The sequence below is a fragment of the Hoplias malabaricus genome, chromosome 7 (genome assembly GCF_029633855.1).
Source record: "Hoplias malabaricus isolate fHopMal1 chromosome 7, fHopMal1.hap1, whole genome shotgun sequence".
Lineage (NCBI taxonomy): Eukaryota > Metazoa > Chordata > Actinopteri > Characiformes > Erythrinidae > Hoplias > Hoplias malabaricus.
Genome location: NC_089806.1, coordinates 21,460,456 through 21,478,133, shown reverse-complemented (window position 1 = coordinate 21,478,133; position 17,678 = coordinate 21,460,456). Strand labels below are relative to the sequence as shown.

General features: G+C 37.0%; 2 protein-coding genes across 3 annotated transcripts in view; both read right to left on the bottom strand.

The window, feature by feature from the left end:
- tns3.2 (tensin 3, tandem duplicate 2) overlaps positions 1-12,961 on the bottom strand; it is a 55,481-nt gene extending 42,520 nt beyond the window's left edge. The window contains exons 1-11 of the mRNA XM_066676519.1: positions 12,830-12,961; positions 6,706-6,886; positions 6,338-6,388; positions 6,103-6,225; positions 5,468-5,532; positions 4,705-4,788; positions 4,108-4,217; positions 2,849-2,909; positions 2,683-2,758; positions 2,454-2,583; positions 1,369-1,446 (exon numbers count right to left, since the gene is read on the bottom strand). Coding sequence (XP_066532616.1) covers positions 1,369-1,446; positions 2,454-2,583; positions 2,683-2,758; positions 2,849-2,909; positions 4,108-4,217; positions 4,705-4,788; positions 5,468-5,532; positions 6,103-6,225; positions 6,338-6,388; positions 6,706-6,855 — 928 coding nt within the window. The 5' untranslated portion in view covers positions 6,856-6,886; positions 12,830-12,961. The remainder of the gene's footprint in view (positions 1-1,368; positions 1,447-2,453; positions 2,584-2,682; positions 2,759-2,848; positions 2,910-4,107; positions 4,218-4,704; positions 4,789-5,467; positions 5,533-6,102; positions 6,226-6,337; positions 6,389-6,705; positions 6,887-12,829) is intronic.
- On the bottom strand, positions 11,420-17,678 carry si:ch211-191a24.4 (uncharacterized protein LOC100150331 homolog). 2 transcript variants are annotated; one of them, XM_066676517.1, is made up of 4 exons: positions 17,538-17,678; positions 16,947-17,090; positions 16,620-16,732; positions 11,420-15,531 (listed from the first exon to the last, which is right to left on the bottom strand). In XM_066676517.1, exons 2-4 carry the CDS (start codon positions 17,078-17,080, stop codon positions 14,879-14,881), a joined length of 900 nt encoding a protein of 299 aa, XP_066532614.1. In that variant the 5' UTR covers positions 17,081-17,090; positions 17,538-17,678; the 3' UTR covers positions 11,420-14,878. The 2 variants fall into 2 exon arrangements, with proteins under 2 accessions (XP_066532614.1, XP_066532615.1); XM_066676518.1 differs by having other exon boundaries at positions 16,620-16,729.

Below are 17,678 nucleotides of genomic sequence, written 5' to 3'. Positions count from 1 at the left end.
GATAACATTTCAAAACCATGTAGAAAAACACATATGTATCCATCAAGTAAATTAATTTAAGACATACATTATGCAGTATAATGTCAATGGCACACAATAATTCAATTACTAACAAAGTTGGATTCACAGTTTAAGACAGCATGACTTAGTATTATCTTAGATCTTATGTATTGTCTTTTAAGCAGTATTTTCTATATCTAATGTGCACATTTATATTAAACATGAATATAAATGTGTGTAGGTTATTAAGTAGCCTAAGATGAAACATTTAGCACAGCCAACATAATGCACAGATGACAACTTCCTGATGTTTCGTGATAAACTATAATTAATTACTGCATTCAGGTAATGCATTCTCTTACTCTGGATCTCTACCCTCTACTGGCCGTTTTGTGTAACAACAGTCCCAAGACACAGACACTGCAGTCAGGCACAAGGTTTAACCCACTGAATAATGATTCATGGAATACTGATTATCTCTTCACAATTGTAGCTGTCAAGTGCCCTACTGGCTGCCCTTCATATAGCAAATAAATAACTGAGTGCCTTCTTGGGTGCCGTTTCTTGCAATAAATTATGATGAAGTGCCCTCTAGAGCAAGAAAATTCCATGATGTGTTTAAGAAGTGCCCTTATATCATTACATCATAGGTTTTGCTGTGCTAGTGGGGCCAAAAAATGCCCTTTTCGTTTTTTCGCCTCTGCCCTTCAAACAGTCCGAGTCCGCTACTGACAACGGATAGTCAGAGAATCTCAGTAACGTCAGGTCTTGTGGGAGGTTCCCAGCATGCAGTAGTTAGTACCTACTAAAAGTAGTTCAAGAAAGAACAAGTGATAAATCGGCAACAGGTTCAGAAGCACACAAGGCTCACTGATGTGCAGGGGAATAATGGACAGCTCGTTGGGTCTGATCCCTGAGAAAAACTACTGTAGCATATAGTGTGGAAAAGGTTCATGCTCGCTGATAGAAAGCAGTCCAAATTCCAAGTGTTTGGCCCCTTCACTCCCTCAGGCATCCATTAGCCTCGGGTACCCATGATCATGTCGCCAGTTCACCAGATGTCCTCCCTTGGATTACTTTTGGTACTAACCCTTGCACACCAGGAACACCCCACAACCTGCTGTTTTGGAAATGCACTGAACAAAATATTATGACCATCACAATACCCTTACACATGCCAATTTCTCCTGATTCCATCATATCAACTTAAATAACTGACAGTTCACTTGCTGCTAAAAAGTCTTCTACCCATTTACAGGTGCTACGGTACCAAGGTTATCAGTGTTATTCACTTCTCAGAGGTTTTAATCTACTGGCTGGTCAATGTACAATGACATGACTATTCTAATTGCTTTAATTGGATCATACCTTGAGGAAAGCCTGGAATACTCTCCATAGTTTCTGAATACACCACCTCCACCTCTCCATTCTCAGGAAACCTGGCATCTAGAGCAAGAAAAGTTTAAAACAAACTAAATTTGTAAAGAGAATCTAACCCAATGTTAGAATGTCTCTCTTGAATAATAATAATTAATTATCCTTTAAGAAAACTTTAAGTAGGGCAGGAATCTGAGAGAGCACAACTGGCCTCACTCTGGGTGAGCAAGATCCACTGGTATTAGAGTTCACGTCAAGCGTTGTTGGAGCTGTTCAGTGATGTTGTGTTATAGCAGTTTGAAAAGAAGTTGTGTCTAGCTTCACATGTCTTGGAGGAAGCATGTACGTTTTTGCCCTCCCAGCTTTGCAGCATTTTGGGATTGGAGGAAACACAGCTGGTAGGGGGAATTAACAATGACTATAATTGGGAAGAAATCTGAGAATTTTTATTCATTATTCATTTTAAAGAGCATCTCAATGATACTGAGTTTTTCATAAGTATAGATGCGGAGGGGTTCACCAATGTGAAAGACGGCATGGGCATTAGTACACATGCACATTTGTGAAGGCACCGTTAATGCTTAGCAATATATACAGGTTGTAGAGCAACATGCTGACATCCAGACAATGTCTTTTTCTGGGAAGGTCTTGCCAAACTGCTGAATGCTAAACTATTCCCGACCTGTCACCCATTGAAAACAACTGTTATGAAACGAAAAGCACTATAACAGGCCCCAAAATATTGAGCAGCTGAAATCCATCATTAAAACAAGAACGGGAAAACATTTTACTTCAAAACTACAGAAATTGGTCTCCAGACATTTACAGAGTGTTGTTAAAATAAGAGGTGAGGCAACAGTGGTAAACATTTGTGAAAGTGTTGGAATGTGTTGCTGACATCAAATGCAAACTGGACAAATAGTAATAACTACATAAATAAATACTGCTGTATTTGCTGGAAAAGTGCAATAAGTGCTTAGTGGATGTGCCCATTAATATAAATACATGTAGGAAAACTAAAGAGATGGGACTCCTAACAGCCTCGCAAGTGAGTGGCTGAAGGTGAGCAATTTTACCTTTGTTTGCAAGATCAAGGTCCTTTTTATGGAACAAGGATGGGTGTCCATGGAGAGTGCCCGTGTGAAACTGGAGACGAAACACAAGCTCTCTGGTTCCCTTCTCAACATTTTTATAATAGCATACAATCTGCAAAAGAGTGGAATTCTTCCATAAGTCAAAATTAACATAAGAATATGCTGTACATTTTTCATTTACTCTTGAAAACATGCACACGTGAGACCTCACCATAATGTCACCTTTGAGAAGCTGTGGTGGTTCTAGAGCAAAATAAACATGGTCTGTTTGACTCACAGTGATCTGACTGAGAGACAAATAAACAAAATCAATAACAGGGGCATGTCACCAAAGTTAACCATTCGATGCTGCATGATGCATAGTGTTGATTTCTTACTGTACTCCTGTGGTGCACACTGTCTGCAAGCCTTGGTATACCCTCACAAACAGATGACACACTAAAGAAAGGACAACTGTTATGAGAACCAAAAAGCAAAAATATTGGATACGGTGAGGCCTGAGTTGTTTCTGGCGAATTAGTGTCAAAACATTTTTATGTGGCAAAATGAAGGCACATTTTTACAGCAATGTATCCTTCAAATAAAAGTTTTGGCAGAAATATCAATAAATGGCCGTGTTTAAGTTACTGGTAAAAATTAACCATACCATTTGGCTTCCGCCTCCTTTACAACATCTGTTGTTTCATGTGGTAATTCTGCTTTAAGACTTCGTCCACTGTCTTAACAATTTAAAGATATTTTGGTGTGCTTCTATTGCCACTTCCACGCATTTGTTGTTTTAAGAAATCGTTAAAGACTAATTTTAAATATTTGCTGTAAAGTTGTTATTAAATTTAAAGCCAGTATATAGGTTGTTTTATTGAACAGGAATTAACAACGGCCTTGGACTACATTACTATATTTCATGTCTAGGAAACTGATCCTATATGTCTATAAGCTGTTTTCCCAGATATATTTTAAAGCTAGTTCTGGACTACATTTACCCATCAACAAAGAATGATGTGTAGATCTGGAAAAGGCTTATTTCCTTCAAATTTAGAAGCATAAATCCAGTACAAACGTAAATGAGAAAACTAATCAAATAATGAATACTAATCAATTCCTTGCCAATTTACTATGTGCAGTATGGAGGACATTGTACATTTGACTTGGTTCTCCCCCCAGTGAGCCATTCTTCTTTCAAAGAAACATTTCCAATATCATAATAAAATCATGAGAATTGTGTGCTCCTGTCATCTCGGTTGTTTGATGTAAGGTCATCAGTTTTTTCTTGTCTAAACCAGTAATATCACCTGTGCTTAATATTCTCAAATATTTTATTCTTGGCTCAGGAAAACAGTGACCCTGCAAGCACCCCATGCTTTGCATAAATACTATCTATGTTTGTATTGATATAGTATTATAGTATTAATATACATTTGTCTAATATTGTCAGATACATTCCCCATAAGTGGTAGATCTATGTAAAAAAACATTTTCTCTGTAACCAGTTGTCATCAGATAGATACATGTATGGTTCACAGAAAACAATGATTCTACTGGATAAAAGACATATAAACTTTTTTTTAAATCACAAAAACAACATTTAAGTGTCACACAGTCTAATACATTCTGCTTTAGTGTGTGCAGTTTTTACCTGTGGGGTGATGTCTAGGGATGTGGTGAAGAGAGATGCAGTGGAAGAATAGAGGAGATGAGTTTATCTTTAAATGACGGCTCAGGAGCTTGCCAAACATCTGCACATACCTAAAGCACACAACATCATCAATCTCCCCCCACCAACAGTACATTTTCTCAATACAAACAGAAACTTTGAAATCTCAGCTTGAAATATTTGGCACTTCTTAAGAAAAACAAAAGACTGCTTTCATTTTTAGATGTATGACATGAAAATAATCCCTTTTTGGAAAAAAAAAACAATAAGGAAAAAGGAGGTAGTAAAAAGTGAAACAGCAAGGGAATGAGACTGAATAATTGAGAGGCAGAAAAACAGAGAAGAAGAAACGAAATCAGCAGGTCACTTAGAAAAAGAAAGTAGGAACTGGTCAATGTTGACCTCATAGCAGAAGCAGCTGAGTTGGTTGACCCCCTGATCTGACCTTGAGTCACATTTCAGAAACTCAACATTCCCCCTTTTATCTCTTTGCCCTTAGGACTGACCAAAGGGACCATTCCACATGTATGTAACAGCATTTCTACAAACTGGCTATTGGTAGATGAATAAAGTAAATGCCTTTTCTGTGAAGGAGTCACTATTGCAGCCATCTTGTCACTGTAGAACCTCTTCATAGTGTAGCAGTCTAAAGCCTGTCCTTCACTGAGAAAGAAAGAAAGAAAGAACAAGAGAATGTGAGTGAACAAAAAGAGCTTTATTTTGCATTTGTGAGCAAGGGTGTCTGTGCCTCATGTTTAAGTGTAATATGTTAATATCAACTTCAGTTCTATAAGAGAACGATACATGAAATCCAGAGAGTATGCAAATATTAAAAAAAAACAAAAAAACAAAAAAACACACACACTTGAGGCCTGTAGTGCGTAAAGGATGTGTTATTGACTTTTTCCAGCCAAAGAGCTACTGGCTGGTACTGTGGAGAATTTTGGAAATCTCACAGCAACCAAAACCCTCCCACAAGCAAAACAAAACTTTAGCTCAAAGTTCACCCAAGCAGTCTGCCAGCCTTGAGGTATGTCTGAGTACCAGTCATTTCTCTTTAATCTTCTTTTAATATGACCAGTGGTTCAGAATAGTTTGCCATGCACATTTATCACACTCACTTATCACTGTAATATGCAGCACATACAGTCCAAAACCTCTAAGCACTGCCAGTGTATAAATAGAACTATTTCAATGCGTTCTTTTGATGGGAGAAATGCGTTCATAATGTGGACTCCAAATGCTTGTCTGAATATCATACCAATGTTTAAATCCTAGTGAGTGACGAAAATCATTTCCTATACGTGTTATCTGTGAATTATTTTAGCTGTGGTAGTTTTACCTGTTGGAAACACTGGGAAGGTTGATGTAAGATGAAACGATGATCCCAACTCGGTCTTTGCTCCCCTATTATGCAGAGGGAGGAGGTGTTTTAGACAGAACCAGCAGCCCATACACACCCATAATTCAGGAATGAGTAAATTATGACTACACATGCTATTGATTAGATCACATTCCTCATCATGTGCATACTTAGCCCATCTGCAATTATTGACTGAGAGCTCAAAGGATACACTCTCAGAACACCTTCCCTTCTTTTGTGAATTTCTAATGAATAATTGTACCATAAGTACTCTTAATGTAAGGGTAGAAGGCACAAAGTTGTTTAGAGAAAAATGTCAAAAGTGTCTGGAAAAATGGCATGTCAAATTAGAGACATTAAGGCAAGGCAAGGCAGGTTTATTATATAGCACTTCTTCATATATTGTGGTCATCCAAAGTGATTTACAACTTAGAAAATACAAATATAATTAAAATCAAAATATTTAAAAATGTAAGGAAAATCAAAATAAAATATAAGAACATAAAAATAAAATGTGGTTCAAACGTAGGTGATTTATTAAAATGTCCTGATTAAATGTAAATCTAAAGGTGAAGAAACAAAGCAATACATTGATGGAAGGACAGATACAGTACCCTGCAGTGCAGTAATAGAACATGCTCAGAGTTTGTGTTGAGCCAGTTCTCGATACTTTTACACATGGAACACATCAATTGAAGAGATGGAGCAAGCTGTTCAGGCCAGCCAACATCTAGTACCTGAGAGTACAAACAAGAGGCATCTTACACATCACAAGTTTTCCACAGAGCATCTAGTTTTAGCCACGTTTAACTGATTCTAAATGATATATAACAAATCTACTGAACCTACCCTGGCATTTGTCCTACTGAGCTCCTGCCTAGGCTCTGAGAGGTTAACAACCTGCAAAATCAAAAGGCTATTTGAGTGCTAGTGCCCCTGTTGAAGAATTTTCAGCCTTCTACGGGTGAATGGGCATGTGCATGAATGAATCAGTGAACGAGAGAATGAACAAGTGAGTGAATTATAAGTCTGATTCATTCAAAAAAAGTGGAGAGACAATATTTTTCCAGTGATTACCATACATACAACACTATAGTACAAAATGAGGTAAAGTACTGCAGTTTCTTTAGATCCATGTGAAGCAATGAGAAGACTAGGGCAAACTGAAATACTGTCTGCTAAACATTTCATATTTTCTGTTTATTTCTTCTACTTACCAAGTAATTGTCTGTGTGTTTGGACTGCAACATCTGCATGATGTTGTGTAGACTGTGCAGGTAAGTTTGCTCTGGACATGTCTGGTTGAAGGAGATGGCGATGATCCGCTCTGTGATGTAGTCCAGGTCAAATTCACAACCATCCGCCATAATTTCACAGCTATGTCAGTTAAGTGGATCACTAGAGTTGCACCATATAACAGCAACAACAACAATGGAAAATAACATTGAAAGTACGATTTAACAAGTATAACATTATCATAAGACATTTATCAGCTGGAGGCTCATTCGGACTGCCTACTAATCACGGTCTCTTATTGAACCATTGACTAGTTGACCAATGCTCATTTAAAAACATGCATGTGCAAGTGTTAAGTGACAAGAAGTTGGTTTTCCCAAACACTACTAAAATGTGCCCTTATACAATTTCATTACAACCAATTTAAAGGCTGAAAAAATAATGGAAAACACAATTGCTATTATTAGAATGTTAGAATAATCATTATCTTAGTGTTGTGCAAATTGCAGGAAAATAAAATGGGTTTGTGATAACATCAGGGATTAAACTTTGAAATCAAATTTGAAACAGTCTACAGACAAGTTTATAAACATTAAAGTTCCTGTTCCCATTTAAAGTTACAGCACTCAAAAGTTCAATTCTCTGGGTTTAAAAAGTATATCCTTCCCATCTTTTTACATGTAACAATCAACATCCATAATGTAGTGCCCTTCATAATTATTGGCACCCTTGGTAAAATGGGTAAAAAGTGTCAAAATTACTTGTTTTGTTTATAAGGTTTTCATTATATTAAAAATATCAGCCTAAATATACAGTAATGTAAAATTATTCAAAGAAAAATAAACAAAAAAAATGACTGCTCACACAAAGTCATTAATAATTCATTTCGACTGAAGTGGAATTCAAGTTCACTCAAACACAGTCTCTTTCTTTGATCATTCTTAAGTGAAAAGCTTATGACTACATTGTAAAAAGAATCAAACTATAGGAGAACACTCCACATTTTACTTTCCTCCAGTCATTTATCTTAAACGGGCCCATTTCTAGACTGCTTTGATTGGGAGGGCGACTGTATTCTGGGTTTCATTTCAGTGGGGATGCCAGTTCAATTCAGGGACTGCACACTTCGAATGATGCATTTATGACTACATCATAGAAGTGTGATTATGCTGTCCCATTTCTAAGATTCCTTTGTATGTGGCCAACAAATGCGTTTAGAATAGGTTAAATTTAAGCAGAACACCTCAGCCTTAAGATTAGGAATATTTCTTTAGAAGGTTTGTACTGACCAGTATCAATATTACACTATGTTCACTGAAGAGAGCTTAGACATAACTGATGCAAAGTGTTACAGATGAGTGTGTATTTATTAACAGAATGATATGACCCTCCACTGTTGTTTGTATCCCAGTACAAAATTAATTCATTCACAACAAGCAAGAAAAACAATATGCATAAACAACTACAATAGAAACATTTACTAATTTCTTTTACTCTGGTCATGTTTTTCCATTTAAATTCTTGTGTATGTGAATCAGAAAGTTTGTAAAATCTTGAAACACACATCATGAAGCTTGTCTGTCTGTGTATTGGAGTGTTTCTCTTATCTGTCTGTCTCTCTGCTGCACTGTGATTTCACAACCATCCTCTATATCCCCAAAAAGGAAATGTAGTCAAAATACAACTATAGATAATGCCAAATGGGTTGGAAAGAAATCATTTACTGGCAGAGAGATACAGTGAGTGTCGGTTTGTTTCCATCTTGAAAATTTCAAAAACTGTGGTTCATAAGAACAAGGTCAAGCAAATACATGGAACAACAAAGCTACAGACTGGCAGAGGACGAAAACGACTCTTTACTGACCGTAATGACAGCCACCTCATTCAAATGTCTCAACAACCATAAGATGATGTCTAGTGGCCTACAAAAAGAATGGCAAGCAGCAGCTGGGTTGAGCTGAATAGCAAGGATGGTTTGAAAGAGGCTTCTGGGGCCAGGGCTGAAGTTGTGTAAAGATAGAAAAAAGCCCTTCATCAATGAGAAGCAAAGGAGAGCCAAACTGAAGTTTGCAAAAGACCATAATAATTGGACTGTAGAGGACTGGAGTAAGGTCATATTTCTCTGATGAGTGCAATTTTCAGCTTTGTCCAATACCTGGTCATGTAATGGTTAGATGAATACCTGGAGAAGCCTACAAGCTCACAGAGTGCCTCACACCCATTGTGAAATTTACAGCAGAATCAGTGATGCTCTGCGGGAGTTTCAGCAAGGCTGGAATCGGGCAGATTTGTCTTTGTGAAGGACACATGAATCAAGCCACTTCAAAGACTATGCTGGAAGAAAACATGCTTCCTTTTCTCTGACAATGTTCCCCATCTCTGATGACAGGACAATGCTCAATGTGACACAGCCAGGTTAGTCAAAGTGTACATGGGGGACCACCAGATCAAGATCCTATCATGGTCAACCCAATCTCCAGACCTGAACACATTTCAAAACCTCTGGAATGTGATTAAGAGGAAGACGGATAATCATAAGCCACCAAACAGAGCTCCTGGATTTTCTGTGCCAGGAGTGGCATAAAGTTACCCAACAGCAATGTGAAAGACGGGTGGAAAGCATGCCAAAACATATGAAAGCTGTGATTAAAAATCAGGGTTATTCCACCAAATATTGATTTCTGGACTCACCCAAGTTGAAATATTAGTACTGTGTTGTTTATAAATGAATATGAGGTTGTTTTCGTTGCATTATTTGTGGTCTGAACCATTATTTGGACCATTAGTAATGTTAAAAAAAAAAACTAAATAAAAACGTTTCCAATAGTTTATAGAATAAAACAAAACTGCTCAGTCTGGACAAATAGTTGTCTCTTATTGCTGTACTTCAATCACATACAACTCTAAATAAAGAATGAATAAGTACATGACAGTATTTTTGCCTTAAATGTGTATATTAGCTAGGGTGACCAGATCTGAGATGGTGAAAAAGAGGACATGTTTGGGGGGGTGATGAGGTCACGCCCCTCGCTGCCGTTGTATGCTTAGCTGAACCAATGTGTGCTTTTGGGTCCATTACACCTTTATTTGCTACACAAAACATGGGATTTTCTTTTTTTTAATTCATCCGAGAACTTACATTTACGTTTCGGCATAGCTGCTCGAGATGAGTGTAGGTACATGAGCTTTGCCTGACGTAAACAAGGACTACTGATATGCAGACTGACCAATTAAATGTTTACAGAGGTCATCGACCAATAACGGGAGCTCTACAGTCAGACCGTCCAATCAGAAGATTTTAGGCTACTTCACCACGCCCCCTTCTCACTCAAGCGAACCAAACGGAGCAGGGGAGGGCGGGACTAGTTTGTGAACAAAACGCTTCTCGAAATTCTATGTAAGCTCTAGAAAAACAACATCCCGGACGTTTGTGAATTCCGAACGGACATTTTTTGAGTCTAAAAAAGAGGACATGTCCGGGTAAAAGAGGACGTCTGGTCACCCTAATATTAGCACTCTCAGCCACAACGCTAATGCGGGCTAAGACACTTAGCTAGCTAGTGATAGCTAGCACGCCCGCTAGCAACACGCTAACAACTGAACCGAATATCAATGTTTTCAATTTACATACTGCATACCTCTTGTGCTCGGGGAGAGGGGGTGTTCTGTCTTTCACTTGCTCGTAAGTATTAAGTGTCTTTCAACAACAAACTTCCACACATTTCCTTTTTTCCCTTTACAAAATAAGCGATTCAGTAGAAAAAAATCGAAAGAAAACGCCAACAAAATACTTTTATTAGACCGTCTGAAGAGAAAGGATCGTAATAAACGCAGGGACTCCACACGCTCCTGAGAAAGCACACACACAGATAGAGAGAGAGGGAGGGATAAACTTTTAACGTTACACGCGTTTTAAAGTTTGTTTAATTTAAAAAGTATGTATAATTTTATGCCACCAAAAATTAAACCACCTTTACCAAGCGGGTTTGAGTTTAAAGTCTGATAATCGTCCTGGTCGATCATTACCTCTCCTGTTCACTGTGTCAGAACCTGCCTGAACCTGTCATCAGAAATAAGCAAAGGGGGGACCCCTAAAAACAAAAAAACATATCCTTCCTCATTTTGTAAGTTTAAAACTAATTAAAGTAATATGACTGATTTTAGAAAAGCATTAATGTCACTAAAGGTGCCTCAAAAAACATGTTTGAGTCCTATCAAAATTTTCCAGTTCAATCACTAAATGTATAAAAACACAAGTATCTGTTTTACTTGCTTCATGTAGCGAGATACACATGTCCAAAAGTATTTAGACAGCTAAAATTACAATTCAGTTGGAGCATGAACTGTGGGCACAGGCGTTCATATGTATATGTCAGTTTGTATAATTTTCATAAAAAGCATGAAAGGAAAGGACCAGCAGCCTACAACACCATGTTACACGCATGTGTAAGAGGGGTATCAAGCCCACCCAGCACTGGGCTGTGAAGCATTGAAACTACATTCTCTGGAATGAAGCAGCTCCATTCAATATCTTTGGGATGAGTGGCATTAATGAGCCAGAACTAATAATTCAGTTCTTATGGTAAAATGTAAACAAATCCTCAGTAAAATGCCCCAATTTAAAGAGTTTCAAGAGAAGCAGCATCTGTCGATTCAGCAAAAAATAGTTTATTATTACTAATTTATTATTTCAGGAAGAAAATGTGGAATGAGTGGTTGTAATACAGATACTTGTCCATTTACAAAGGAAAGCAACATTTTGGTTTGCCATATTTTCATCAATGATTCGATGTCACCACAGTAAAAATTACAGATTATTAAAAAGTCTAGGGTGCTTAATAGGGTGAAAATATCAATGCAAAATAAGACAATTATATTTGTTTCAAAAGACTTTCTATGTTTAATGACTGTGGTGTCTTTGAATATTATCTTTAAGATTTTGTGTTCAGAAATACAATACACATTTGGTAGAAAGGATACATTGTGAAATGGAGTAAAATCCAGAAACAGGGTTATGTTTAACCTTTGTTTAACATATAAATGTACAAAGAAAAATAAATGCTTTACTGACCAAATTAATTGGATTTTTTTAATTGCTAAATACTTAATGCCTGCAACAAAATAAAAAAAATAGTGAGGGGATAAAATATTTCTATGAAATATTCATGAATTCAACACCATTTTCAAACATTCCAACATAAGCCTGTGACTGGTCATGAAATGAACATCCACCAAAAGGCTCAGTCTTCACAGAAAAAGATGTATCATGGCTCTAAACCTTTTAAACATTTTAAAAGAGAAAACCTCTCAACACAATATTGCAAAAATTTCAGGTCTTTTATCATCTACCATGCAGAATACAGGATATCAGGGGACCAAATGAGTTACAAACCAGATGAGATTAGACTAAACATTAATAGACATATGGTTTAATAGTCTAATTAATTAGATCATATAATAAAAAGAATATATATGACAAATTCACACAGCAAATAGGTGCCTATGACGAACTTGGCTAATTGTGATTAGGTCTCTCTAGTGTATATTTGAGCAACTGAGGAAACTGATACTGAGATTACTTTAGTGGGAAGTAATATGTTCCTAGTATTTCAAAACAAGATCAAGATAGTTAACAGCAGTGCTGTTGCGCCTTGTACATTTTCCCCTTATCTTTGTCAACTGTGTCAATAACTTAGCTGTAAAAATGATTCCCATACATACAATTGTACTGAAGAGGGTATAGCTAATCTTACAGCTTATTTAATCTGTAACTCTAAAATAAACACATCCTTTGAAAACACAAAAGAAAAGAAAAAAGACCACTCCACATTCGTCACTTTCCACATGATTCGTCTTCAACATTATCAACATTCAGCATGGCAAGGAAACTCACAAATGGCAGACAGTAAGCAGAAATATTCACAAATCAAAATGATCACAAATGTCTTTAAGAGTGTTGTGTTGAACGATACCGTTTCAAATGTAATACTATATATTGTTTTTTTTTTTTTGTTTGCTGCATAGGTAATACATTTTTTTTTAAATCAGCATTATTTATACAAAAAGGACATACAGAACCACAATTAAAAACACAACAGAGCTTACCTAGGCTAAAGGGTATGGGGTGTGTTGTCCCACAGAAATATCCACTTGGTTCTCCACTTTGCTCAGTTAACTAAAAAGAAGAAATAGAAAAGGAAAGCAAGAACATGGGAGTAAAGGAAGGAGAGAAGAGGAACAGTACGCTACAGCTCACACGCACTTTGCCCAATGTGTTGTATGCATGCGTGCGCTTCTGCTGTCAGCACTTGCTCTTTCGTGGACATGACTAAAGCAGGCTAACCTAGAATAAGGTCCACACCCCCACCATATCACACAAGTGTCTGACTCATACAGTAATATGAATACAATGCGCATGACTTGCTATATTGCTAAATATTTTTCTGTAGTCAAATCAAAGTGAAGACACCAAGTGTATGTACACTTAAGCAGTGAGTTAGTTATCAGTATATACAGCAAATGAATAATAATAACAAAAAAATAATTTACTATGCTTTAGTGTAAAAGGCAAAAAAACATCAACATCTGCACACTTTCAGTAAGGCAGTCCAATACCTAAAATAACCTTAGACATCAAGCTCTTCTTTCCATCTCAAAGTATGTCTAGACATTAGAAAGAGAAATACATCAAATGACAGCATGCAATAAAGATGTGATTTTTATTTTAAGGCACAAAGTGTAACTAGGTCATAAAGTTAAATATTACCTCTGTTTAGAAAGGCACACATTCATATATCCACTAGATAAATTCCACCAGGAACAAAAAGATAACTCAAAATAAAACATGGAATACAGCATGTCTAAAGCAGTCAAAGAAATTTGTTCTGATTGAAACTGGCTTTACCACCGCATATTTTATTATTCCTAAAATGCCATCTACAGACTGGCTTCATTCATATATATAAAAAAAAAAATGATTTGTTTATTTCCTTTTGGCTTAATTATTAGAATGTACATGACATGTATTAAAATATATAAGGCACCGTTTCTGTAAGGAAATATTACAAAAAAAAATCATTTTATTAGTTTAACCAATATGTTTGTATTTTATTTTAAACCAAATCAATACTTCAAAAGTAGATTTTAAATTACAAGTAGTACAGAGAATCAAGCTGTTTTACTGTAGAATTAATAAACTTCCGAGGGTCGTCCTTAAAAAGCTTGGGGAAACTAGTATTCAGTATTTTTTTTTTTTTTTTTTTTTTAAGTGAAAAAGTGTTTGCTGCCACCTACAGGCCACCATAAAGTGGAAGGTCTACTTATTTGAAGAGCAATTTGTCGGTTTATTTAGAGCACTGGCTTTGTAATAAAAATACACTTTATCAATTACACTAAACGTACTGGAGCATTAGGATGTTTGGTTAGTAGACTATTTACAGCAAAACAGTGGTATGAACAAGGCATTCGCACGCTGTTTTAAAACAAACAAAACACCCTGTCAGTAGTGCCTTATGGCCAGAGAGTGACTGACTATTGATACACGATGTGAGAAAGACTCAAATTGAGGATAAATGAGCAAGACCCCTTACCCTTACATACCATTAAGATAGGTGAGCCATATATTATAAAGTAAAAAACACCCTAGGCCTGACCTCAGTGACAGGTATGAAACAGTAACACTGTTATGCAGTTCCAACGAGCACGCTTCAGGTTCAGGATTTTATTTTATTGGTATTATTATTATTATTTTGCACCTGCGTGTGTGTGGCATGAGGCTTAAATATGTCACATATTTCAGTTCAGCCAAAAAAAAAAAAAGAATAAAAAAATAAATAAAACAGCTACTCACAATTTGAAGGCACCTCAGTACCTGCACCTGTGTGCAATCAAACCCTGAGATTTCTTTAATAATGTCATATAAAATTTGAAAAGAACTGTAATGCTAGATGCATCAGGATTATGCATATACTGATTCACACCAGGTTACACAACAGTTAAGTACAGTGCACACTGGTACAATATTTAGAAATCAGACCCCCTTACAGCAGATATCTGTAAAGTGTAATAGGTAGGAGTAGTTTACTTAGTCCTTGTTAATATATCAACTTAAAAAATAAAATAAACATCTACTTTTTTGTCCTCTTAGATTGAAGCTCAAATATATATGTCGGACTGGAGAGGAGTGCTTTGAGGACGATTGGGTTGTTTATGTCTTTCTGCTTCATGGACAGCACGCTCCTTCTGGATGCCCTTGACATACCTTAGTGTTTGAAAAGTAAGAAATGATCCCACAGCATACAATATGGTAGTTATGATTCCAAACAATGCCACCGATGCATCAGCACCACCCACTTTACAGTTCATCCAGGTGTAGCCATTACGAGCATAAAGTCGCTCACGCTGCACGCACACGTCCGTTGAGTTCACACTGATCACAAAGTGAAGATACAACCCCACCGCAATCACATATACCACCGCTCCAATCAGCTGGAACACCAACTGACCAACCAGGAGCTTCATTGGGAGCAGATAGGCAGGCTTGTTGCCAGACACCACAAAGAAAAGTGAAAGAACCCCAAAAGTGAGGCTGAAGGCCACTCCTCCATACACTCCAGGTGCTCTCATTTGTCCAAACTGCATGTCGAGGTCACGCACTTGCTGAAGCTCCACCCCTTCAAATGGGATGAGTGTGTTCACAAAGTTTCCACCAAAATTCATCGCTGAAAAGCCTGAAAGTGTAATTTGAGCAGCCACAATGCAGAAAAGCACCAAAAGGTTGGTCAGGGTGGCACAAATTAGCACAATACCTGAAAGACACACATGACATTTAAACACCAGTTATTAACTTATTAACAAAGTCAGTTTTCTGGTTCAGTGTTAAAACAAAATGTAAATAATGTAAAGTGTAACTACCCATGCAAAACAAATCTATGCAGGATGTCAGGTCTAAACAACAAATTAAACATTTAGACACATTGTTTTATCTAATAAATGATTTAATTTAGATTTGTTTTTCAAGAGTGGGATGCCAAAATTCAAGTTTAAATTGCACAATTTATATTTAATATATAAACTTAGTAACAAATTAATTAAAACATTTCAGTGCATTAGCGCATTAAATTTTAATAATAACCTTTACCATTTTTACATGAGAACACAAAGATGGTGTTAAACAATGCAACAAATTCACAATGAACAAGAAGAGAAGTACTGAGCAAAAAATTTAAATGAAAAGAAAGTGAACCTAGCAAAAATGGTTAAAATCCAGAGCTTTTCCAGCTGGCTTTGTGCAGTGACGCACTAGCAGTGAGGCGAGCCGCGTAAAGGCCAATACTCATTTAAAGGTAAAGGTAAAGGCTTCTAAAACTGCTCTTTAGACACTGTAAGAATTTGTGGTTTTTGAACAAATCATTCATTAGGACCAAAGGGAATTGTGTAAACTTGTGGTATATTATGCCCCTTTAACATAAAACATGTTTATATGGTGAAAATGTGCTGGAAATAATACTTGTACAAATATAATTAAAAATGTTACAAAACAAATGCCATTTTCTTCCATCTTTAAGGTATTGTAATGTATTTTGATGTCAAATAAAATGTAGCATATTGACCCTTTAAAAGAAAGCTTGTGTCACTGCTGTAAACCCAGAGCGCCAAACCGGTGGAACCAGCTCAAATAAAGGAAAATGAAAACACATGCAGTATCACAGGGTGTGGTCTGTGCAGAGACAGAAACCAAACATGTACATCATTTGCTTAAAAGGACAAACGTGGGCTTTGCTTTAAAAATAAAATTAATTTAAAAGGGTAAAGAAACATAGAAATTATAAGCTCACATTTACCACCTTTTTTGTCCCTGCACAGAGATAATGCACGCATCAATGTAAACACATACCTCTTCTGGAGCATATATGTGTACATTTTGACTCATTTCTTGAAGGGGCTCTTCTCGCACTTTGTGAACGGGATGATGAGCCTCTGGGGAAGGATCTGGACTGTGTAGATCTGCTGGAAACCAGGTTATTAAAAATGATAGCATTATGGCGAGTTCTTTTTACATACACTTTATTTCCATGTTTGTTTCTATGTTAACTGAAACTTAAGAAGTTGGAATTAAAATAAGCAGCAACTGAATATCGCCGGTGACCGTAATAAACTCGTTTAGCAGCATAGTTCCTCATTTCCCTGAATCTGTAAACCTGTGATTCACACACAAACCCACCTGTGATAAGGAGGTGGCCGAGGGTTACTGTGCTCTCGCCGTGTTCGGGTGTCTTCTCCAGATCCTCTTCCTCCTCCTCCTCCTCCTACCTCTTTCCCCCTCGGCACCCGCGGTCTTCTGGGCGGATCACTCATAGCGAAATGACTGCAGTAAACAATTATCAAGTCTCCATGTTACATGTATCCACCATTACACGGCGAAGAATGCAAACTTTGGACCGTCTGAAGGAAACAACAACATTCAAGTGAACAGACACAGGAAAGACGTGGAATGTGGGAGAACGTTTAAAACAACATCTCTAACTAACACTCGGGTTAAAACTCCAAACGTAGGAACAACGCACAAGATGTTTGTAGTGACTCAAATTTATCAAATACATATACTAACTGAAATAAGACTCTCGACATTGTGTATGACGGAGTTTAAAATCTGCTCAGGTGTTTTGGTTTGTGACGACGCGCTTTAGAAAACGTTTCAAACGCTTATTATAACTCTTTTAGAAAAGCACACGACGGCAAAGTCTCTCCGTCTCTTATTCCCTAAAAGCAGCATTACATTATAAAGTGTCACAAAATAAGTAGAAAGACTCACTTAAATGAAGGTGCTGTTTCACATCTGTGTGACGTCCACACTCCGGTTTTGAAGGAAATGTCGCTCTACTACTTTAAGGGAAATCACTGAAGCCTTACGACTACCGCGCAATCTTGGTCACGTGCTGCACCTGGAGGCGGG

Bases quoted from the DNA above. Each gene is read 5' to 3' on its own strand.
- si:ch211-191a24.4 (XM_066676517.1), bottom strand. From the start codon at position 17,080: ATGAGTGATCCGCCCAGAAGACCGCGGGTGCCGAGGGGGAAAGAGGTA. The intron at 16,733-16,946 runs GTGGGTTTGTGT...CCTGGTTTCCAG, and splicing joins CGGCCACCTCCTTATCACAG to CAGATCTACACAGTCCAGAT. The intron at 15,532-16,619 runs GTATGTGTTTAC...TGTGTCTTTCAG, and splicing joins ACATATATGCTCCAGAAGAG to GTATTGTGCTAATTTGTGCC.